The 23,785-nt window shown below is 58.4% G+C and overlaps 1 protein-coding gene across 8 annotated transcripts in view; it reads left to right on the top strand.

Moving 5' to 3' along the window:
* The window catches only part of ST3GAL1 (ST3 beta-galactoside alpha-2,3-sialyltransferase 1), a 62,413-nt gene extending 57,860 nt beyond the window's left edge, over nt 1–4,553 (top strand). For all 8 annotated transcript variants that reach the window (XM_036264423.1, XM_036264414.1, XM_036264419.1 and 5 more), the window contains one exon: nt 1,397–4,553. In XM_036264423.1, the coding sequence (XP_036120316.1) occupies nt 1,397–1,570 (174 nt within the window). In that variant the 3' untranslated portion in view covers nt 1,571–4,553. The remainder of the gene's footprint in view (nt 1–1,396) is intronic.
* Nucleotides 4,554–23,785: the final 19,232 nt, after the last annotated feature.

Raw genomic sequence — 23,785 nt, 5'->3', positions numbered from 1 at the left:
CCACAGCGCCCCCTCTCTCTCCCTGGCCCTGGGTTCAGGCAGGACACTGAGATGTCCCTTTCTGTCACATACAGGCTGTCCCACCTCCCTGCCTGCCTGGCTCATGGTTGGAAATCCCAGGGAGGGGTGAGGTGTTGCCAGGCCTGCCCACCATGGCTGCCTCTCTCTTTAGCCAGAACCCTGGGTGTCCCTCCCAGAAGCCACATCTCCTCCGCCTTCCACCCCCACCACCTCCAGCCAGCTGGTTGCAGACCCTGTGGGGCTCTGCCTCAGAAATGCCCCTCCATCTCTTCCCTCCTGCTCGGAGCCGGCCAATGGCCCCATTGGCATTGACGGCAGAACTGCCCCTGCCCCAGTCTGGCCCCACCCCTCGAAGCAGTCATCCTGTAGCCCCGAAAGCGTTTCTCCCCCTGGGAGCCCCTCCCCACATCCCTGACCATCCTCTGCTCATTTTCCAAGACCCAACTCCAATGTCACCTGCTCAGACCAGCTCTCTCTGGCCCCTCCACCATCCGCCCCTCCCTCCTCTCCACCATCGGCCCCTCCCTCCTCTCCATCATCGGCCCCTCCCCCTCTCCATCACCGGCCCCTCCCCCCTCTCCACCATCGGCCCCTCCCTCCTCTCCACCATCGGCCCCTCCCTCCTCTCCATCATCGGCCCCTCCCCCCTCTCCACCATCGGCCCCTCCCTCCTCTCTGTCGTCGGCCCTCCCTCCTCTGTGCTGTCAGGGCCCTGACGGTAGTCCTGTCCCTCATGGGCCACTCAGCTGCTGCTTGGAAGTGCCAAGAGCTGAGGCCTGACTCCTGCACCCCTAATTCCCAGCACACCCCTAATTCCCAGCACCCCCGGGTGGACCTGGTGAAGGCTGCCTGAACTCGGCTGTAGTTAGTGCAGTGCTTGGCTCAGAATGAGCGCTCAGTACGCATCGGCCACGTGTAAGAAAGGCCCTGCCCGCTCCTGGACCAGATGGGTCTCATCAGCCTACGAGGAGGGAGGACCACCTGCCTCACTGTGGCTGTTACTCTGGACCCTGTTTCCCGGATGAGGAGAATGAGGCTCAGGAAAGAGATGTGGCACTTTTGGGGTTCTCCAGGGAGTGGCAAAGCTGGGGTCGGGAGCAGCCTGGTCCCCACTCTGCTGTGCTCCTCTTCCCCAGCTCCTCCATCCCCAGAGGTGAGACCCTGCACCCTCAGGGCCACCACATGCAGTAGCCTCCCACTGTGCCTTTTGACACTGAACTTGACTTTTACTTAACTCGCTTTTGTGACACCGAGCCCCGGGAGTTCCAGGAACCTGGGGGGGATGTCTGTGGTCCTTGGCGATGTCTCCGCAGGTCCGGGACACCCGCAGGCTTCCAGCCTGCCTGCAGCCCTCCCCTTTGCTTGGCCCCCACAGGTGGACTTGTACGGCTTTGGGGCAGACAGCAAAGGAAATTGGCACCATTACTGGGAGAACAACCCGTCGGCGGGGGCTTTCCGCAAGACCGGGGTGCACGACGGAGACTTTGAGTTCAACCTGACGACCACCTTGGCGTCCGTCCACAAACTGCGGATCTTCACGGGGAGATGACGCTGTGAGGAGCTGGGACGGACACGCCTCTCGCCCGGCTTCTCGCCGAGGCCGCTCCATTCTGTGCCGGGGCCTCCACCCCGCCTCGGGTGTGCCCAGGTGCCCCTCGCAGCCTCGCACCCCAACATTTGACAGCATCTACTCAGCAAGTCTCAGAACCGGCTTGGGTGGGGAGACCCCTCCCTGCTGACCCGGAGCTGGGAAAAGGGGGGAATCTTGGAGCAAGTCCCTTCTCTGAACACGGCTTCAGAAGATAGGGGCACAGAGACTGAAGACTCCCCTGTTTTAAAAGAAAGAACAGTCTCCTCCCCGGGAAGCCAGGTGGAGACTTCTCTCTGCCGAGGGGTCCAGGGCGGACTCCCAGCCTCTGGTTTTCACTGGGATGCTTCTGAGTGAGGATGGCCCCCAAGACAGAGCCTCGTGGCCACATCGGCCCTGGGGCGAGATGACACATTACTTGCACGTGACACCCCAATTCCCCTTGGTTCCCCAAACTCATTTTGGTGGCTAGGAGAGACCTCCCACCCCGAAGGTCTTCATCCTTGGCCAGGTGTTTCTGACCCCAGCAGCCGTCTACCTTCTGAGACAATGTCTTCGAGTGATCAGTCTTTGTTGTTAGGATTTGGCGGAGAGCAGACCTGACTACTTCCACGTGCCTTTGTATTTGGGGGTGAAATGCGAGCACTGGCTAGAATGAGGCGAACACCCCGAGTCCGGAGAGAAGACCCTGGCAGCTGCCCTCCCTGCTCCTAGCTGGGGACATCTTTTCCAGTGTCCTGAGCCAGCGCGAGTCGGAACAAAGCTCGCGGGGTGCCCGGTGCCTCCCCGGTGCACATCAGCATGGAACAGCGAGACTGACGGGCTTGGTTCCCGCAGCCCGCCGAGAGGCTCTCTCCCACCAGCGTTTCCGAGGGCCCGCGCTCTGGCCCATTCCTGCTGCACCTGCATGGTGTCCGGGGGCTGGGGGCCACGGGAGGCGCGTGACCGTCGGAGTCGGGGACGTCATACCTCATCCTCGAACACTTTTTCCCTCATCAATCTTCTGATTATTTATTGATTTTGCTGTTGCACTCAGCTGATGTCATGTCCCTTTCTGGCTCTGCTGCTGGTCCTGGGTTTTAATTGAGGTTTCACCTGCCCCCCTGGCCAGTGGGGAGTGGGGAGCTCACAGCATGCTCTGTGGGAGCCCTCAGGCTCTAGTGGTGGTGGTGCCCAGGTTTTGGGGGCTAGCTGGTGGGCAAATCTTTGGGTGGTGGGTTTGTGAAATGTCCTGTGCCTCCTCCTCTCCCAGCCCCACCTTCCTTGTGAACCTGGATTCAGCCACAGGCTAGGACTCTCCAAACCCTAGTGGAGCCCCTGGGGGCCGGCTGGGAAGTGGGGTGCAGGCAGAGGACAGTGGTCGTTGGCCCCCGTCACTGACATTTGAGCAGAAAAACCACGTTTCCTGTCGAGAGCATTTCCTCAAAGGCCACTCTGAGGAGGTGTGACGAGTTCCTTCCTGGGGCGGGGACAGGACGCCGTCTGGGGGGCCAGGGGACCGGACGGGATGCTTGTGCAGCACCCTGGCCAGCCCTGCTCTCCTGGCCTCCGCTGTTCCCTCTGCAAATGGGGAGGGAGAGCCTGGGGGGCGCAGGAGCCACAGAGGTGTCAGCAGTGCGTGAGAGTCCCCAGAAATCACGCCCGTCCCCCCGGTCTGTGCAGCCCCATGGCTCTATTCAGTCCTCAAAGATGCAGAACCCAGAACGCGTGTGAAAGACGCACAGGCCTGTCCCAGCTTCAGAGCCCCCCGCACGTAGGCTCCACATAAAGGCTCGTGTGTCCCTGTGAGTTCGTCGTCGCGGCCCGAGCTCACGGCCGCACCTCACGGGAGATGGAGGGACCGAGCAAGTGTCCGGGGGCCGGCTGATCAATCCCAGGGACAGACCTTAAGACAAGTGGTCACGGGACCTCATAGCCCCTGAGCTGCCTCCCCTTCTGCCCCCCGCGTCTGTCCAGGCACATCACGTTCAGAACAAGTGACCTGCTTCTTTGGGCTTTGCTGAGTCAGAGCAGGTCCCCAGAGGGAGGACCTGTCCCTAGCTGAGCTGCACGCTGCCTGGGTCAGCTACCTGGTCCCATCCCATCTCCCTCCGTCCCGCCAGGCTGTTCAAGCTGTGAGTCCTTGTTGCCCTGGGATCTGGTCCCACGGAGCAGATGAGGAAACAAGGCCCAGAGAAGGCACGCGACTTGCAAAAGAACTGATTTGTGCCAGAGGGCGCAGCCCGGACACTTTGAGCAGGAACAGGACAGGATGCACCCCATGTTGGGAGCATCCAGAGGCGGGGTCCCCAGCCTGGCCCGTCGGTGTCTCGGGGCACTCTCCGGGGTGCGGCTGCTCCTCGGGCTGCCCACGGGCTCTGGCAGGTGTAGCCCTCACCTCGGTGCCATCCCTCCAGTGGTGGGGCCAGCCCCAGCCCGGCAGACCTCCCTGCATCTTATCGGCTTAGCAGAGGGGACTTAACCAAATAAACATCAATCCGTGTGGCCGGGATTGAACGCCCTGCCGAGCTAAAGCCCCTGGGTCCCACGTGGTGGCTCAGAGGGTCACGCCAGTGTTTCTCCGAAGGCACTTAGCAGTGTGCTGGGCAGGAGACGGAAGCAGCCACACAGGGAGGCCCTGGCAGGTTCACCACACGCGGTCAGGCTCCCTCGGGCCCCTGGTCCCAGCTCGGGGCTCATTACTCTGCAGGCGGAGAGCTCCTCGAGAGCTCCTCCTCGGGGCGGCTGGGGCGGGTTAGGGGGAGAAACCTGAGGGGGAGAAAGGAAACGGGTGGGGGCCTCTGGGCCCTGGAGCAATCCCCGAGAGCAGAAAGTTCGAGGTGGATGCTCTTGGAGCCCGCGGGCGGGCGGGGCTGCCCGGGGAACCAGATGGAAGGAAGGGGGACTTGCCGCACCAGCTAAGCCCAGTGGGCTCACGCCTCGCTGTGGCCCGAGGGGCAGCCCGAGGCTCCCCGCCTGCCTGGGAGCCGCCCGGGGCGCACAGGACTTAGAAGGGTGGCGGTCGCTGTGGCCGTGCTCGTCCACGCCGCCTGAGCAAGATGAGAAGCAGGAAAGACACCCACCTGCCTCTGTCACTGCCCCTCACCTGCTGTCAGGGAGGCCCAAGCCCGAGTGACCGCTGTCCAGCTCAAGATGGACGCCGGCCACATGCCATGCGGACCAGCACTGTCCTCTCCCTCCAGTGAGCTCGGGGTGTCGTGTCCGTTGTGGACATTTGGGTTGCAGCCGACATGTCTCAGGCCACCAGCAGGTCACCCTCCCCTGGCACCTGGCTGACCAGGATTGAGTTTGTCAGCTTCTCTCCTCTCATTGGCCACAAAAACGCCAGCTCCCTGGCCCCTGGGCTGCTCCGGGACCCCTCTGTGCAAGGCAAAGGGGAGTCTAGGGGGAGCCACAGAGACGGGCGGGCACATCTGTCAGCATCAGGGTTTTAGCTGTTCAGAGTACTGCTTCCTCCAGGCAGCCCACCGGCTTGCCCTCCCACCGGCCCGACGCCTGCTGCCCAGCAGCGGTCACGGTGCAGCTCTGGCCTGTGCCAGGAGCCACCCCACAGTAGGATGTCCCTGCTGCCCGGTCACTGAGCCCCCACTGAATTCACGTCAAAGCCAAAGTTCCCAGCACTTCCCTGTGCCCCGCCGTCTCGCTGGAGTCGGTGGCACCATGGCCGGCTGGCCCACCCGCCCGCCCCGCTGCGCTGTTTGCAGCCGAGCAGTAACCTGGATGCGTTTTGAGTGACGAGTGTCGCCTTCCTCAGCCTCTGCTGTGTTCTATTTATTGTTGAACGTTTCCAATGATCGAATCAAAGTGAATTAAAAGAACTATTTTATCATTTGGGTGGGTGTGTCGTTTTTCTAGGAGGGCCGAGCTCATGCTGCCCCTCAGTTTCCACTCAGGACGTATTTTCGGTCCTAAAAAGACGCAAGGCCTCGCCTCCCCAGGGTTAGTGTGCGCCCCTATTGAGTGCCCAGGGTTGACTGGGGGAGTCAGCTGACCTCTCTGAACCTGCACTGTCTCATCTGCAATGAGGGCCACAGTACCAGCTGTCCGAAGGGGGGCGCGGTCAAGGGGAAAAGCCTCTCGGGCCCACGGGGACTCACGCCAGTGCTCTGCTCAGGTGGAGGGTGTGGCTGGGGTTGGGGTTGATGAATTTAGGGGGACCCCACCTGTGGAGCTGGTGCCTTTGCTCAGCCACTGTCCAGGTGCGGGGAGGGGCGGTGGGTCTGCCAGGAGAGAAGCAGCCGGCGGCGAGGAGATGAGCCTGCAAAGGGGCGGGGTGAAGTGGGGGGCACGGGTGAAGGAGGAGAGCCAGGTGGGAGCTGGTGGATGGGGGCACAGCAGAGCGGGACACGGGTCCTGTGGATGTCAGACACGGGACACTTACAGAAGCTGCACTGAGCTGGAAAGCTGTGGGCACAAGGTGTCTGAATCAGTGGCCTTCAAGATGGGGTTGATCCAGGTGATGGAGAGGAGGCGGAGGGAGGAAGTGGGGTGAGTAGACACTCAGGGTCCAGGAGGGCTGGTGCTGTATGTGAGCGCCACAGCGACACTAAAGTCGCCAGGACAAGGGCACAAAGTGGTTGTAAACACACTTCTCCGATGTACAAAGTCTGCCGGGAAAGAGGGCAGCGAGGTGCTGGGTACCCTTGACAGGAAAAGGCTAAGAGCTATAGGCAGACGGAGTGTGCAGCCAAGAAAAAGGGGGGGAGGGGTCCGGAAACATCAGTGGGTGCCCATAGAGACACGTCCTCACCCCACACATGGCGGCTGGGCTTGGAACCAGAACCGCCCCAGGGGAACCGCCCCAGGGGAACCGCCCCAGGGACATCTCAGCGGTCAGGACAGGGAGTCCGCGTCTGCAGGGCCAGGAGCCCCGGGGTGCCACACAGCGAGCACAAAGAAGACCTTGAGCAAAGGGTCGTGGTTGCTATCAATCCATTCAGAACATCCTTTCCGAAGCCTGGAAGGGGGCTCGTGCAGAACCTGCAGCTACAGGTGTGGCATGCCCCAAAGGCACCATCAGTGTCCAGGTTCGGCTTTCTGTGGCCCCGACACATTCCTGGCGCTTTGTCCCAAACAGGGACGTACAGCTGCAGGTTCGTAGTCTGGCTGGGTCCCGGGCACCCGCAGGTCCTGGGAGTCAGAGCCCTGGATCGGACGGACCTTCTCTGTGAAGAGGGAGTGATGATTCCTGGCTTGTCTGCCTCATGGGATTACGTGAAAACCCACACACTGTATCTATACATACATTTAACCCGACAAACATTTACCGCAGCCGCCAGGGCTGAGGATGCTGGCGAGCCAAGCTCTCTCCGTCGGAGGGTCACAGACTGACCGAGGGGGCCACCAGCCGATGGCAAGGCCATGGAAAGCAGGAGATGGTCAGGCATGACCGTGGTTCCCTTTCGCACGCCGTCCATTTGGACTAAGTGTGTTGCCTCCGTTACGCTCACTTAATCCTGCAACAGTTCTGGCAAGAGACCTTACTCCTGCGCAGGGGAGGTGGTGGAGACGCTGGGCCTCCAGGAGGTGGGAGAACTCGCTAGGGAGGAAAGGGTGCGGCCACAACTCCCAAAGCAAGGCGCCGCCCTGGCGGGTTTGGCTCAGCGGTTGGAGCGTCCGCCTGCGGTCCGGAGAGACCCGGGTTCGGTTCCCGCTAAGGACATGTACCTCGGTTGCAGTTTGTCCCCGGCCCTGGTTGGTCGTGTGGGTGGCAGCCACTCGATGTGTCCCTTTCACATCGATGTTTCTCTCTCTCTCTTCCTCTCTCTCCCTCCCGCTCTATCTGAACAAAAAGTGGAAAAATGTCCTCGGGTGAGGATAAAAAAAAATTAAAAAAACAAAACAAAAAAAAACAAAAGCAAGGCGCCGAGTTCAGGAGCGCTGCGTAAGAACTGTGAACCTTTCCCCGCGAGAGCGTGGGGGCACTGGATTCTCAGCTTTGCCCCAAACCCGAGCACAAACAAACCCACCGGCTCTTTCCTCGTGGTGGAGCCCAGAGCTGCCAAAATGTTCCTTCTGACCTTGACCAAGTGCGCAGACCAGATGCCTACTGAGGGTGGCCACCAGAGGGCGCAGTGGCCCCACCGTCAGCCAGTTCTTTTTCTTCCCAGCTCAGGGTTTGGTGGGGACCCAGAAAGGGTTTGAAAACCACGTGAGAAAACACACTCACCCAGGTACAAGGTCAGAACTTTAAAAAGCTTGGCGTTAGGTATTATCAAGTCCCACACCCTCCAGATAAGGAGACGGAGACACCTGCTGCTGGGCCAAGAAAACGGTCAAGAGGAAAAGTCTGAGCCCAGTGGGAAAAGGTGAGAACCCCAGGCAAGTGGCCTGGCTGAGGGGCTCTGCAAGGTGTCATGTTGCCACACAGCACAGCTGGCCCCAGACCGCGGCATTTCTCTGGCCTCCCGCCCCACCCCTTCTCCGCAACTCCTTTACTTCGTAGCCTATAGGGCAAACCTAACCTCTTGGAACCTTAGTTGCTGAATCTGTAAAATGGGTATTGGATTCCTTTCTGTGCAGGCATCCATAATGCATTCTCTCCCTGAACTTTCACAGCAGCCCGTGGATGAGATGGTGTCCGTTATCCTGGAAAACCCGAGACTCAGAAGCTGTCAGGCACTTGCCTGTGGCTGCATACTCGGTAGGGATCAGGAGGGCTAAAGACCAGACCTGATCCCAGCAGTCAGGATGGGACAGGCCACAGCTGCAGTAACAAGTAAGCCCCCCCACCCCAGTGACTTAGAGACGAAAAGGCTTATCTCTTGCGGTGGCAGAGCTGATGGGTTCTCCTATGAGGTCCTTCCATGTGGTGACTCGGGCTTCCCGGCCCTTCCCATCTTGCAAGAAGGCCAACTTCAGCTTCAGCACGTGGCCTTGGAGCTCACCGAGCAGGGGAAGTGGGGTGATGCCCTTAACTCTCCATCTGGAGTCAACACGCATCACCTCCACTCAGGTGGCCAGACCTACCCACGTGGTCCACACATAACTACAAGGGGTGCTGGGGAGTGTCAGAGCCCCTGGGATGGTCGGGGTGCACTACCTCTACCCAGACCTTTTCTTTCTTTTATTTTAAAAATTTTTTTATTGATTTTTAGAGAGAGGGGGAGGGAGAGGGAGTGAGAGCGAAACATCGATGTGACAGTGAAACATTGATTGGCTGCCTCCTACATGCCCCTACCAGGGATTGAACTGGCGACCTTTCTGGTACACAGGACAATGCCCCGCCAACTGAGCCACACTGGCCAGGGCCCCCTGTCTTTTCTTGATGTCACAGACCCAGACCCTGGCCTGGGGGCTGGCCGGTGAGAGGCCCACTGGCCCTGCGCTGCCAGTCCTGAGAGGTCCTGGGCAGACCCGGGCCGTGGCTCAGTGAGACGCAGCAGACCAGGACCGACCCTCGGGAGGGACCCAGAGATGGAGCGGGGTGGAATCAGGGCTGTTTTGCCTCAGCCTGTCACTGCTTTCTACACCTGCAGGGCTGTCGAGCGACAAAGAGCGTGGTGTGTCCCGGGTGGCTGATCTCGTCACCTTTGTCTGGCGCCCTCTGCGCAAGCCCCTTCTTCCCGGGCAGACTCTGCAGTCTCCTGGGGGAGGGAGCTCTGTCCTGGGAGCTGCCCGAGCAAAGGCTGGACCACTGCTTTGGGGAGACGCTAGGGAGGAACTTGGGCGTCAGGGAAGACGCCATGGGAAAGGGTGGATCCTGCCTCGAATCCAGCCACGCTCCTTCCAGCAGGGCTGCCACCTGCTGGCCTCCGGAGCCTGTCGTTCCCAGTCCCCTCTGGACGACTTGGACGACGGCTCCATCCTGAGCCAGAGTGCCCGGCGGCCCGCACAGCAGGCCTGGGAGCTGGGGCCTGGGGCCTGGGCTCCGCGCTGCCCAGCTCTCCAGACAGCCCCATGTCAGGGTTCAGGGGGGCTGCGTCTCCCAGCTGGGTGCTGGGTCCCTCGTGACTGGGACCACCCTGTAACCCTGGAAGCGAGCCAAGAGCCCCACCCAGGTGCGTGATGCATGAGTGGGGAACTGACCTGGTCGATGGGAGGGACACGCCACGGGAAGGCCCGGGTTCTAGTGTGGGCGCTGGGCTCGCTCACGGCCCGGGCTCCTCAGGTCTTCTCCGCACCCCGGGGGTCTCAATGTTTGGACGTTATAACCGGAATCTCGTACTGAAATAGGAGGTCGTTCCCCTTTCTCTGCGGAGAGAGGGGGAGACTGAGGAGGGGGAGGCAGGAGGGTGGGAGGAAGAAGGACCCAGGCTGTGCCCCGCCGTTGGGATCCTCATTTATACAGGTGCGTTTTAAGAGCTGCAGTTATAGAGGGAGATCTATTTTTGCATTTTATTGGTTTGTTATTTTGTAACCATTATTTTCCACATTGAAAGGTTGCCTTCTAATCACCATGTTCATGGCAACAAGAACCTCTGTCCAGGAGATAGCGTGCCTTCGTGAATGCCCGCTGTGCCCAGGGCACGGTGCCATCAAACAGAGAGAGCTGGCCTCCAGTGCTCACAGGACAGCAGGGTTGGGGTGGGGGAGCCTTTGTTTGGGGAAACCTCAGAATAAATCGTCAAGCTTGGTAAGGAGGGGACAAGAAAGAAAACATGGATGGATGGAAGGAAGGGAGGGAGGGAGGAAGGGAGGGAGGGAGGGAGGGAGGGAGATGAGGCAATGCTAAAGCTACTAATATATATCATTACAAATATTTAGTCCTGGTATTAAAAATGAATTCTTTTTGCCCTGGCTGGTTTGGCTCAGCGGTGAGAGCATCGGCCCACGGACCAGAGAGTCCCAGGTTCGGTTCCCGCTAAGGGCACGTACCTCGGTTGCAGTTTGTCCCCGGCCCTGGTTGGGGTTGTGTGGGTGGCCACCAGTTGATGTGTGTCTCTCACATCGATGGTTCTTTCTCTCTTCCCCCCTTTCTCCCTCTCGCTCTATCTGAAGATAAATGCAAAATAATAATAATAAAAAGATAAATTCTTTTTAAAAAGTCTAGGAAAAAATGTTTCCAAACTATGTACCAGTATCCAGAATGTATAAAGAACTCTTTCAACCCAATTTAAAAAGGGGCAAATGATCTGAGTAGCTATTTCCCCCAGAAGATAGACCAAGGACAGCACACATGGAAATGCGCTCACAGCATTGGTCACCAGGGACACACAGCACAGCTGTGATGAGACCCAATGCACACCTGCTGGGATGACTGATAGAAAGGAGGGGATGAGCAGTATGGGTGAGGGTGCGGGGACATCGCCGCTGTCTTCGCTGGCGGAGTGCAAATGGTGCAGCCGCTGTAGGCGACCGTCTGGAGGTTCCTCAAAGGGTTAAACGTGGGATCATCACACGGACATGACTCAGCAATTCCAACCCTCCACGTCTGCTCGCACACATGCACGAGAATGCTCATGGCGGCGCTGCTCACATTGGCCTACGGGGGAAACAACCTGAGTGTCCATCCACAGAGGAATGGACACATGGATGTGTCCATACCATGGAATATTACTCAGCCAGGAAAAGGACATGTGCTGCAAGGCGAATGGACGAACCTCAAAATCATCCTGCTCTGTGGATGAAGCCAGACCCAAAGGATCCAATTGTACGATTCCATTTCCACGCAACATCTGTAATCGGCAAATCCACAGAGACAGGAAGCAGATTGGGGGTTGCAGCTCTGGGGGGCGGGTTGGGTTGGGTGATATGGGGAGTAACAGGTTCAGGGTTCTAGTCTGGGATGATGCAAATATTTCGGAACTCGATGGAGGTGGTGGTTGCCCAGCATCATGAAAATATGAAATAACACTGAATAGTACTCGTGAAAATTGTTCATTACATATTACATGGATTTTAGCTTGATTTAAGAAGTTTAAAATTAAACAACTCTAAAATAGTAGTAAATACAAAATGCTTTTTATATGTTCTCATTTGAGGACGTGAGCCCTGTGGGGTGGGCTGAATGGGTTCTGGGGGCAGAAATGAGCTCGGAGGGACGAAGAGACTTGGTCAGAGCCCCGTGGAGCTGGGGGGAGATCTGACCCAGCTTCCCGCCACCGCTGGGTCCGGGGAGGAGGCGGAGCCCCTCTGGGCTCAGCCCCTGTGTCCAACAGGCAGGGATTCTTCCTGAAGCCTGGACAAAGGGGCACAGGGTACACGGCCCCAGCAGCCCGGCCTTCAGGGTGGAAAGCCGGGGGCGGGGGGGAGGCTGGAGAACAATGAAAGAGAAACGCTGAGCCCTGCCTTTGTCCGCTGGCCTGCAGCGCTTTCATTTCGTTTTCTAAAGAAATCGGAGCCCATAGAATTGTTCCAGAAATAGGGCTGTGACTGCGTCGCCCGTCCTGGAAATCGGACACCCTGTGGGCAGACACGCTCCCTTGGCCAGCTGGCCTTGCCAAATCAAGGTGGGAAATTCACGGCGCGCACCTCCGGGTCATTGTTGGGTGGACAGGGGGAGCCTCACTGTCCTGCTACCTGTCAGGAGGGAGGCGGAGGTTAGCAAAAGCAGAGGTCATCAGGCGACGTCTGTGGTCAGCTCTTCCCGGCTCCCACCCTGGGAAACCAAGTTCCCTCCCCTGCCCCCGCCCCGGCCCTCCAGCTCCTGGCCTGGCCCCGTTGCCCCCTTTTCTGCTTTGGCACCAGCGGGCCGGACAGGACACAGCAGCCTGCCAGGCCACTGGGAAGTCACGCCCACCGTGCGTGGCTGCCCATGGTGACCCTGCCTGCGATGCGGATGTCATCATTGTCATTGTTATCGCCAGCCCCGTCTTACACATGAAGAATGAGAGGCACCGACAGCTTCGGGGACTTGCCCAGAGTCACACAGCCAGTAAACGAGAGCCAGGGCTCGGCGGGCCATCGGACGGAGTGCAGGCTGAACACTGCCGTTCTCCACCTGGGCTGGCTGCCAGCGTGTGCGTTTGGGGTGTCGGGAGGAAAGAAAGAGTGGACTCGGTGCCTCGAGGGAGAGGAAGCGTCCAGGGCACTCAGGTGCAGCGCTAGTCAAGACGCACGGACCCAGATCACGAAGGCGCCTTCCAGACCCCGCTGGGGTGAACTGATGGTGCCCCTGGTTCCCGGCTTCTGTCCTTTGGCCCGCCTGCCCTCGGGGCTGAAGCCTTCTACTGAGGTAGCGGAGGCCTGGCCCTGCCTCGTGCGTCCTGCGTGGGATCTGGGCACCTGTCTCAATCTCTCCGGCCTCAGCTCCTCACCTGTGGAGTGTGCGCAAGCGCATCTCCTCCCTCGCAGTTTAGTTAAGGATCGAAGGACACGAGGCTGACGATTGGCTCAGTGCAGGGCCACAAGCACGGGGAGGGCTTAAGAAATGGTCGAAGAGGTTTCATATCTTTTGATGAATATGATGGTATTTATAGTGTGGACGGTGGACGGAGGGCGGACTCCTGAAAACTACATTTCCCAGGTTCCCTTGCCAGCGGCTTGTGCCTGGGGCCAGCCAATGGGAGACACCAGCGGAGGGAGGCGGGCAGGAGGAAGGAAGAAGCCACGGTATTTCTCCCCCTTCTAGGGCAGCTTCTCTGCAGTGCCAGCACCCCGTGCCGGGCCCCAGCCCCTGACAGGCCTCCCTGCCAGGGTGCCAGCTCCAGGGGGCGGTCTCAGGCCCTGGACCCTTCTCCTTTGTCCGCCAGCCCCAGGGAGTAACGCTCCCTGCTGTTGCTGCCCCCTAGGCTGCTCCCAGGTCCCCTGTGAGTGGCGCTCAGCAGAGATGGTAAATAAGGACGCAGGAAGCCCAGTGAAATGAGCATTTCAGGTAAACGGCAAATCCTCTTTCAGTGTGAGTATTCCCAAATGTTGCTGGGCGTGCACACACTCACACACACACACACACACACACACGAAGAAGTCCGTCGTGTATCTGCATGCCGACTTGGCCGGCTGTCCTGGGTTTTACCCGCGACCCTACATGCCAGGCTCCCGCCTTTCTGACACCGTTGTGCCTCAGTCTCCGTATTCCATGTCCCCTGGGAAGCGGCCTGGGCGGGGACCTCTGTGGCTGGGCCCTGCCCCGATACAAATGCGGGGTCCTGTGGGACCCAGTGGCACAGTTCCCGAGTGCTGATGTCACCCCTGGCCCCTCCTTCAAGCCGCCTTCCGGCTCCGGGAACCCGCTCCGAGGGCAGTGTTGCTTAGAAACATACCTGAACGAGCCACGTGGGCAGAACGCCGAGACCCCGAGGGCAGAGGCCGGGACCACGCCAGCCTGCTCGGCTGCTGGGCTTAGGAAAACGAGAGCGAGCGTTCCTGCCCCGAGAGGGCAGCAAGGGGTGTTCCCGCGGGGTCTCACTGCACGCAAAGCATCCCCCAAACAGCGGGCCACGAAACCGGCGGCATCATGCTCACAAGCTGTGGGTCGGGAGCTGGGCAGGACGCAGCAGCGACGCGGTGTGTCCGCTCCAGGAGGTCAGGGCCTCTGCCTCCTCAGGATGAGCCGTCTCAACAGCAGGTGGCTGGAACCATAGAGGCACCTGCACTGGCCAGTCTGGTGGCTGATGCCACCTCAACTCGGGGAGGGTGGTGACCAGCGCGTCCCTCAGGGCCTCTCCGTGTGGTCTGGGCTTCCTCACAGTGTGGCGGTCTCAGGGAAGCTGGAATTCTTACACGGCGGCTCCGATGTCCAAGCTAGTGTCCCAGCAGAAGCCCGCTGCTATTACTTCCTCCCTCGGCTATCTGGGAGGAGGAGTCCGGGCCTGCCAGAGTCAAGAGGAGGGGGCAGCAGCGCCCCCTCTTGACGGGAGGATGGCGAGGCCACACAGGAGAAGAGCACATGAGGAGGGGGATATGGTGACAACTGTCTTTGGGAAAAAGCACAATCTACCAAAGCGAGGAGAGAGACGGAGGGAGAGAGGAGAGGAAGAAGAGGAAAAAGAACACCAAAGGGCCGGCGTGCAGTGGATGTGCCCGGCAGAGCAGCCCCTGCTTGGGGGTAATGTCCTTCTCTGTCTTCCACAAATTTTACTCAAGTATCCTGTGCACACAGAGGCCTTGAGCTGATGTGTGTGTGTGTGTGTGTGTGAGTTTCCCAGGAAGGAAAAGTCCGACCGCCTGTGGCTGGGGTTCAGAGGGAAGTTTGGTGACCTTAGGGTCACTGCAGAGAGAGCGGAAGCCCACTGTGCTCACCTGAAAAATGGCCCCTTCTCCAAAGATGTCTCCATCCTGACCCAAGAACCCCAAGACTATGCTACCTTCCTTGGCAAGGGGGAGTTTGCACATGTGATGAATTAAGGCCCTTGAGATGGAAGGTCGCCCTGCATTACCCAGTTGGGCCCAGTGTCGTCACAGGGCCCTGTAACACGAGACAGGTGCTGTCCAGGGTGGAGGACTAAACAGAGAGACGTGGTGCCCTGAGCCAGGGGATAGCGGCCGCCTCTGGCGTCTGGGAAGAGAGAAGAAACAGAGTCTCCCTTGAGCCTCCAAGAGGAGCGAAGTCCTGCCCACACCTTGAGTTGGCCCGAGGAGACCCACTTTGGACTTCTGATCCCCCAGAACCATAAGATACCGAAACGGTGTTGTTTTGAGCAATTTGTTACAGCGGCCACAGGGAACCCCCCCACCCATCCACCCACCCCAGGGCCATGGGGACGTCAAGGACCCTAGAACTTCTTGGCTCTTAGCTGCTCCTCACAAAGGTCCTTCTCCTCCCCATGTTCTATTGTCCCACAAATATTATTCGCCAGAACTTTGAAGCCAAGAAGACCTGTGGGCTCCTCTTGGGGATGTCACAGGATGTTGGCCGGTGTCCCTGACTCCAAGCCAGCCTGAGAGCCAGGTAGAGGAGGCCCTGGGTCCGGGGGTGGGGTGGGGAGCCAAGCCCCGCAAATGGCCGGGAGGGGACGGGTGGGAGGAACACTGATTCCCCACAGGGGGCCTCAGCAGGACCCCAGGGCGTCCTTCCCCGAGAAACACCCTCGAGGCCCCGGAGTTGGCGCCAAGTCAAGGGGCCCGTTCCACAGCCAGTCTGTGCGTCCTGCCAGCTGGGCCAGAAAACAAGCCTTTGATCCTTGGCCACCTTGGCTGGGGTGGCGGCTCTGCCCCCCAGGCTCTGAGCAGCTGGCAGGCCGGGGAGCTGGCGGTTAATCAGTGAGGCTCTTGTTTGTCTGGCTTGGCCTTTTGGTGACTTAGCATCTCCTTGGCCTAGTTACGAGGGTGTGCGGTATCAGCATTTCGCAGAATGCAATGAGTAACCAGGGTCCCCAGGCCTCCGTATCTGCCTTTTGTAAACAAAGCTGATTGCGCAGGGACTTTGGGCTGGGGGCGAATCCCACGTGGTTGAGAACCTGTGGCCTCCTGCAGGGGTGGAGGGCTGAGCCCGGAGAGGGTTGGTCTTGGGTTCGGCACCCAGTTCTTACCCCACTGTGGGTCACCCAGCCTCTCAGAGACTCTGAATCTGCCTCTGCAAGGGCTATGCCCCTTCTACAGCTCAGGAAGCTGAGACCCCAGGGGTGGAACTTGCCCAAGGTGACAGCTAGGAATCTAAACATGTCCTCATAGTCGTGTCGGTGCCCAGAGCAGACCTGCGACCTCACACAAGCCAGTTGTCACCTCCCAGGCTCCCTCCCGCGTCCTCGGGCTCCAGGGCAGATGGAGAGAAGACCCGATGCTGTGAGCCGGGTGCCAACAGCCAGGCCGTTCCAGGTGGAAAGTATGCAGATGCCCGAGCTCGGCCACCAAGAAACTGGCAGGGCCACCACGAGGTTCTCCACACAGGGCGAAGGTGGGGAACTACAACAGGAAGTGACCTACCATGGGCGCTGGGCACTCATGAGATTTGTCCTCCAGGAACAAAGAGACTTCTTTATAGGGGACATTGTGGTGCATCCTTTAATTTAATTGTCTTACTTGATTCTTGAAGATGTCTTCCTCAGAGAGGCCGTCTATCAGAAGGCCAGACTCCCCATGAGGTTTCATCTCAACTTTGAACTCAACTTTCACTCATTTTGTTTTTATGAAACACATTTACTTATTCATTTGACACATATTAGAGGTCCCTCCTATCTGCCGGGACTGAGGATAACATGGCAAGCAAAAGGTTTTTAGAAGATAAGTCATTGTTTCTGCCATCACAAAGCCGCCATCTAGACGTTTATCAACTTATCATACAGATTATTAAACAAATAGCTCTCAGCTTCCTCCCACAAAGCTGTGAGCCCATGAGGACCGGGATGGAGTCTGGCCCCTCGGAGAAAATGGTGTGCTGACTGTTAGCGCCCAAAAGCCATGTGTTCAATGTGCAAGAATCTTGCCATCCAGTTAAACTGTTGGTAGCTTGAAACTGATGACGTGGGGTGTATTTACACCACAGAAATCAGCAGAGGCCACAAATCGGGGCTTTTCTCTTCTTCAGCAGAGTGTGAATGATCAGCACAGCCTCCTCCCCTCAGCTTTAGGGCCCACACACTGTGAGAACTCGGTTAATATTCTCTCACATCGATGAACATTCACAAAACCCTCTCTGTGAGAGAAGCGTGCATTAGGCCCATTTCTCAGATGAGGAAACTGAGCTATTGCAGCTTTAGCAATTGGCTCAAGGTCATTTAGGTTGTAGGCGGTGAAGCTGGAATTCAGGCTCGGGTCTCTGGGGTCTAGACTCTGCTCTCAGCCTCTGGTCCGCACGGCCAGGCCTTCTGTCGAAAGAAAACTGTCTACACTGCAGGAAAGGAAGGAGGGGCCTGCTGAGGCGCAGGAGGGTTTCTGAGTTCGGATCTGAGTTTCTGAACGTCGGGAACAGGCCCCTGCAGAGTGGAGGCAGAAACTGCTCTTGCCTGTCGTTGATCTGTTTTGTTTCCAAAAATATAAACGTCCCCGGGAGGCCCCGGAGTCCTTCCCCGCAGGGCCTGCTGCACGCTGATTTGCAGAGAGGTCTGCTGACACACCCAGGGCCGGCTGCTTCGCTTGTGCGGCTGTTGGCAGAGCTTAACAAGTGAGCTGCTGCGTTTTGCAGAAGGTGGTTCGCGGAGGGTTCTGTGTCACGGCCCAGCTGGGCTCGGCTCCTCCCCGAAGCCGAGACCTCCTTGCAGGCACCGTCTCCAGGCCTGGGTCAGCCGGGTGGTTCCGGGGGATCGGGCCGCCCAGAGCCGGCACCTGGCGGACGCTGTGAATGAATGGGACCTTGTGTCTCTGATGTGGGTTCAACAAACAGCCTCCGTTTATTCTGTTCTTAAAGTGACAGAAAGTTAGTATAATGTTATTTTGGAAAGCACAGGTAATCGTGAGAAAGAAAATAAAAACAATAACCCCGTCCCAGAGATAACCATGTTTGTCATTTTGGTATATTCTTTTAAAAAGATGTGTGCACAAGTGTATTCTTATTAAATCACACAGTATAGAGACATTCATATTTTGTTCCTTTTACGTAATCCTTTATCAGAATAATTTCTCATGTTGGTAGAGTCCTATAAAAATCTTTGTCTCCTAGTCTGCTTAGCATACTAGCAGATGGAATTATTGAAATTTATTTTATTTAATGGATCCTCTCATTTTTGACGTTAATTTTAACCGCGGGCTGACGATTTTGCCACATAAATCCCTGTTTTGTCCTTGTGCTCCCTTTTGGTTGGGGGTCCCTAGAAGTGGAATCAGTGGGTCAGAAGGTAAGAGTTCTGCAAAGTAGTGCGTAAGACTGATTTGACTTTTAGAGAGCGTGTCCAGGACCTTCAGGAGTGGCGTAGGAGCATCTTTAGCGTCATAGGTTTGACATGTAATCAGTGTGTGTTCCTTCGATTGCCTGCGGTGGGGGGCCTGCCTTTCTGTGTGTTCAGGAACGTCCCATCGCCGCCGCCCCGCCCCGCGCTGGCGGGAGCTGACTCTGAAGAGGGTGTTGGCACTGCCCCAGGCCCCTTGCTGCCTGCTGTCCAGGAGCTGTCACCATGGCTGAGCCAGGCCTCTCCCTGGCACAAGGCAGTGTGGTTTCAGGAGGACTGGCACAGCCTGTGGGTTTCTGGGAAAAGCCACAGCCCCTGGCCAGTGCCCGAGGCCTACTTGGCACCCTAATGCCTCCCCTCTCAGTGGGAGGCAGGACTGGGGGGCCCTGGGGAAGAGGTGGGGCGCAGTCTGGCTGGCTCCCCGACCTGCCTCTCAGCCCCCTTGGCTCCCAGCTGCGTCTTCCCCCTCGGCCAGCAGGGAAAGAAGAGAAAAGTGAAGTGGAGCCCTGGCCGGTGGCTCAGTGGTTAGAGCGTCGGCCCTCGGACCAAAGGGTCGTGGGTTCGATTCCTAGTCAAGGGCATGTACCTGGGTTGCAGGTTCAATCCCCGTCCCTGAGGTCTGGGTCATGTGGGAGGCAACCAATTGATGTGTCTCTCTCACATCAATGTTTCTCTCCCCCTCTCCCTCCCTCCCTTCCATGATCTAAAAATTAGTGGAAATTGAACTTCCATTTGACCCAGTGATCCCACTTCTAGGAATATACCCTAAGAAGCCTGAAACACCAATCAGAAAGAATATATGTACCCCCATGTTCATAGCAGCACTATTTACAATAGCTAAGATCTGGAAACAGCCCAAGTGTCCATCAGTAGACGAATGGATAAAAAAGCTGTGGTCCATATACACAATGGAGTACTATGCAGCTGTAAGAAAGAAAGATCTCTTATCCTTTGAGACGACATGGAGGGACCTGGAAAGTATCATCCTAAGTGAAACAAGCCAAACAGAGAAAGACAAGTATCATATGATTTCACTTATTTGTGGAATATAATGAACATAACAATCTGAGGAATGGGGTAGTCCCAGAGACGTGGAAGTGGGGTACAGACTGACAATCCCCAGAAGAGGGGGTGGTGGGGGAGAGATAAAGCACAGAACTTATATGCATGAATGCATGAACAGTGGACATGGACAACAAAGCTGGGGACAGGGCAGGGAGGGAGGAGGAGGGGGGAATCAGGGGGGGGGAAAGGAGAAACATCTGTAACAAAAATTAATTAATAAAAATAAATAAATAAATTTCAAAAGTATAAAAATAAATAAATAAAAATGAGTGGAAAAATATCCTCAGGTGAGGATTAACAAAAACAAACAAAAAAGTTATTAAATCAACGAAAAATGTGATTACATTGTTCCACTCCTGAAGGAGGCATACTATTCACCCATCAGACCAGCAGGCAAACAGGCCCAGAGAGCCCCAGTCATGTGCCCAAGGGCACCTGCCAGGAGGCGGGGGAGCTCGACTTAGGACCCGTGAGAGCTGTCCCCTGCGGCTGCACGGCCCGGCATGCGGGCAAAGGGAGGAAGGAAGAAAGGCGCCCACATGTCCCCAGGTGGGTGGGAGCTGAGGTGTTCCAGGAGGCAGGAGCTAGGGGTGCAGAGGGGCTCACAGAGGGCCCAGAGCGGGCAGGGCCTTGCCAGCCATGCTGAAGAGCTGCGTGGGCCCCTACGTCGAGGTCAGCGGGGAGCCTTCCAGGATGTACATCCGGCGGAGGGCGGGGTGTCGGGCTCGCTGCCCCCTTCCAGGCAGATCACTCCTGCGTCAGGAGGGAGGAGACAGTGGCAGCCCAGGGAGTGGGTGCAGGTCAGAGAGGAAGATGGTGGTGAGAAGGAGGGAATGTGACTTCTGGAGGTACCCTCCCAAGTTCAAGCATCGCCCCCGCCCCCGCCCCCGCCCCCACCTGTGCCTGGGGTGCTGTGGGCAGAGTCCGCGCCCGAGAGGCCCTCCCGCTGACAGCTGCTCCTGGTCTGGTGAGTGCGAAGTGCTGGAGGTGTGGGGTCTCCACGTCCAGTTCGGGAGAGGAAGCCCGGAAGGAGGAGCTTTGACTGCCGACGGGCCTCGTGTGTGCACCGTGGTCCGTGCCTCGTGCCAGGTGCTGGGGACCGGAGGTGAAGCTCCCCATCTAATGAGAAAGACGCAGAGTCGAACCAGCACCCGGAGCCTCTTGGAGAGGCTCAGCCCCTAGCACCAGCAATCCCTCCATGGACACGGGGGCAGTGATGAGACCAGAGACAGAGGGAGTGGCCTGCTTTGCTGTCTTCCAACCCCCGAGTGGTCATCAAGGTGGCCCCACACCAACCAGCCTCTAGAAGGCATCCGACAGGGGTCAACCCTCTCCGGCTGCAGGGAGAGTCCAGGCCTGCCCCACCGCTCACCTTTGCCATGTTTTCCTCTACGTCTCCTGAAAGGCAGCTCTAGCACCCCGAAAGCTGGCTGCTGTCACACGCGGCGTGACCGTTTTCCTTTGAAGGCTTTCGAAAGTCCGAGCGAACCGTCTGCACGTTTCAGCAGCCACCGTGAGTCAGAAGTGCCGATCCAAGTGGGCAGTGAACGGCCGAAGGGGCACCCCCAGTGGAGCTAACAGGCCCCCGTGCAGCTGGGGAGCCCCGGAGGGGCTGGCTCGGCATGGTGGGAGGGTGGCCCGTCCGAAGCTCGAAGAATCAAAGAGAAGGCGGAGGAGCAGCATCAGGGAAGGGCGGACCCAGGAGCGAGGTCTCCGCATGGGGGCTCATCAGGGCTGTCTTTTCTCCTGTGGCCGCTGAAGCAGCTGACCCCCGACACCATGTCACAGGGCACCAGTCATGCAGCGTCTTACGGTGGTGGGTCTGAAGTCTAAAATCAGTGTCCGCAGGCCTGTGTTTCTTCCAGAGATTTCAGGGGAGCATCTGATTCTCGCCTCTTCCAGTTTCTAGGGGCCGCCCACCGCCCTTGGCCCGTGGCCCCACATCACTTCCCCTTTCTCTCCGCCTCTGTGCTCTCGTCACCTCAATTCTGACTCCGACCCTCCGATCTTCCTCTCTTAAGGACCCTTGTGATTCCATTGGTCCATTTCAAGATCCTGAACTTCATCCATCTACAAAGTCCCCTTTGCCACGTAAAACGGCATATTGATGGTTGCCGGGATTAGGAATATGGACATTTTTTTTGCGGGGGGGGCTTATTCAGCCAACCACTGGGCCAATTCCAGGAACAAGCGACCTCTTCTGTTCCATGGTGGGTCGCCAGCATCCAAGCAGGCGGTCCAATGGGCCTTGGCTAGGTGCCTCCAGCTCAACCAGGATGAACATCTTTAGCCGAAATCCAGGGGCTCGGATCAGACTTGAACGCTGGACAGTCAAAGCACAGATGTGCTACATTCAAGCTGGGGAAGAAGGGGCTGCGGTGTGAGGAGAAGGCATCATAGGTCTGAACATCGACTCTGAGCTTGTCATAGCCGGACAGAAGTCATCAGGTCCCTCCTTGATTGGGGGCGGGGGGGGGGGGGGAGCCAACGCCCAAAGAGGGCCGCATTCCTGCTAAGATCAGCAGCAAGGGAGCGGCTGAGTGAGCACGTGGAGAAGTAGGAGAACTGTCTGGGCTACCGAAGAAACAGAACCAGGATCAAGGTGGTCGCAGAAAGACACACTGTGGCCAAGTGTGAGGAAGGGCTGCCCAGGGCCGCACCAACCGTCTCTGTCACCCTTGGACTGTGGGCACCATGCCCAGGACTGCGGGTGTGCTCCCAGGACGGGTGCTCAGCACACTGCCAGGGGCTCTGTGTGCTTCTGGTTTTAACCCGAGAAGTGAGGAAACTGGGGCTCTGAGAGCCGGGAGAACCCGCCCCAGGGCGCCCATTCAGTCGCTAGCTGGTCAGGTGTAGACCCCCCGCCTTAAAAGGCTGAAATGCACACAGGAACGGACCGAACCAAGTGTTGTTAGGCCACTTTGTTTTTTCTTCTCTGTTTTGTTTTCCGTGAAATCCAAGTCTGGGTGGGTGAAGAAAAGAATCCGATCGCTGTCTCAGGCTGGAACTTTTCCCAGAACCCTGGGGGCAGGGAACCAGATCGTGAAGGCCCTCCGGCCAGAAAGTTCTTTCGACAGCAAGCTCAGTTCCTGTCTGTCCCGGGGGGAGGGGTGTGGGAGTGGAGGGAGGTACTAGCCCTGGGGAGCTTGGGGCCAGACTTCACTCCTCTGCGTCCCTGAGCTGGGCCTGCAGGAGGCACAGAGCAGAGAGAGGCCAAGCTACCTGCCTGGGGTCACAGAGCGGAAGAGGCGGGGACCAGGATGGTAGGTTCTGCCAGGTCACAGAGGTTCTACGACCAGCCTCCTGAAGCAACTCTTGGAAGAGGAGCGGCTTTGGAATCAAGGGTCAGGAGGCAGGTCCTACTCTCCAGGGGCGGGGGAAACGCCCTCATTTCATCCCAGCCCCAGAGGAGCCCCCCCCCCCCCCCCCCGCTCGCGTGGCCTGAAGTTCCAACCAGGACCTTCATGCAGACTCCACAGCTCCGAGGGGCCCGCACGCTCTGCCCCAGGAGGTCGCAGCTTGTGAGCAAAACAAGAGTCTGGTGCCCCCGTTTCCTTGTGTTCCTCCCCCCCAGTGAAGGACACGTGGGCAGGCCCGGCTGACTCACCTGTCACGTGAGAACTCCGGGCCTGGGACTTCCACATAGAGGCTGAGCCCTGGCCAACGGCCCAGGACACCCCGAGGTGCCGCAGGGCTCGGGTCTCTGCTCTGCCGCTAATTTGCTGTGTGACTTTGGGCAACTCAGGTCCCTTCTGTTGCAGAGAGAGGGTGGGAGGGGCTCCGGGTTCCAACAGGTGACGTCCCCTCAGGGTCCTGGTCCAAAGAAGGCTGTGCTCCTCAAGGGTCGACCTGAGCTCTGGGGGTGTTCCCACCACGGTGCCTTTGCAGGAAGAGGTGCCCGCACGTCCTCTGACAGCAGCTGGGCTCCGGGAAGGTGGGCAGAGCTCCACTCGGATGGACACATCACGGGAAGCAGGTGCTGCTCAGGGCTCCTCTGCCCGGCTTCCGATGGGGGCAGCAGAGTGTCCCTGTCCCGGCTCTTCTGCCTGCCAACCTCACTCAGTGCCCCCCCCCCCCTGTCCCGGCCACACCGACCTCCTTTCAGTTTCTCAAACCAGATACTCTTGCTCACGTCGGGACCCCCCCCAAAGACCCGGAAACGGAGATCCCGGCCAGCTCTCCGCTTGGTCAGTGACCCCTGCGTGACTCGGCTGATCGCTTGTGGGCCTCAGTGTCCTCATCTGTACCCAGGGAGCTTGGGACAGCGGCATCTAAGACCCCTCTCCTCTCAAGACCCCATTGCCCAAGGGGAGGAGGCCAAAGAGAACTCTGTGACCCCTGCTGAGCTCACTGAGGGTGACCATCCTCCTGCGTGGCGTCCCCCAGGCCCCGAGACGGAGCCCCCGTTCTGCTCACGTCGATGGACAGAGGCAGGGAGCCGAGCCAGTCACAGGGTTCTATTTGGAGA

The sequence above is a fragment of the Molossus molossus genome, unplaced genomic scaffold (genome assembly GCF_014108415.1).
Source record: "Molossus molossus isolate mMolMol1 unplaced genomic scaffold, mMolMol1.p scaffold_m16_p_16, whole genome shotgun sequence".
Lineage (NCBI taxonomy): Eukaryota > Metazoa > Chordata > Mammalia > Chiroptera > Molossidae > Molossus > Molossus molossus.
Note: the sequence above shows the minus strand (reverse complement) of the source record. Positions and strands in the feature narration are given on the sequence as shown.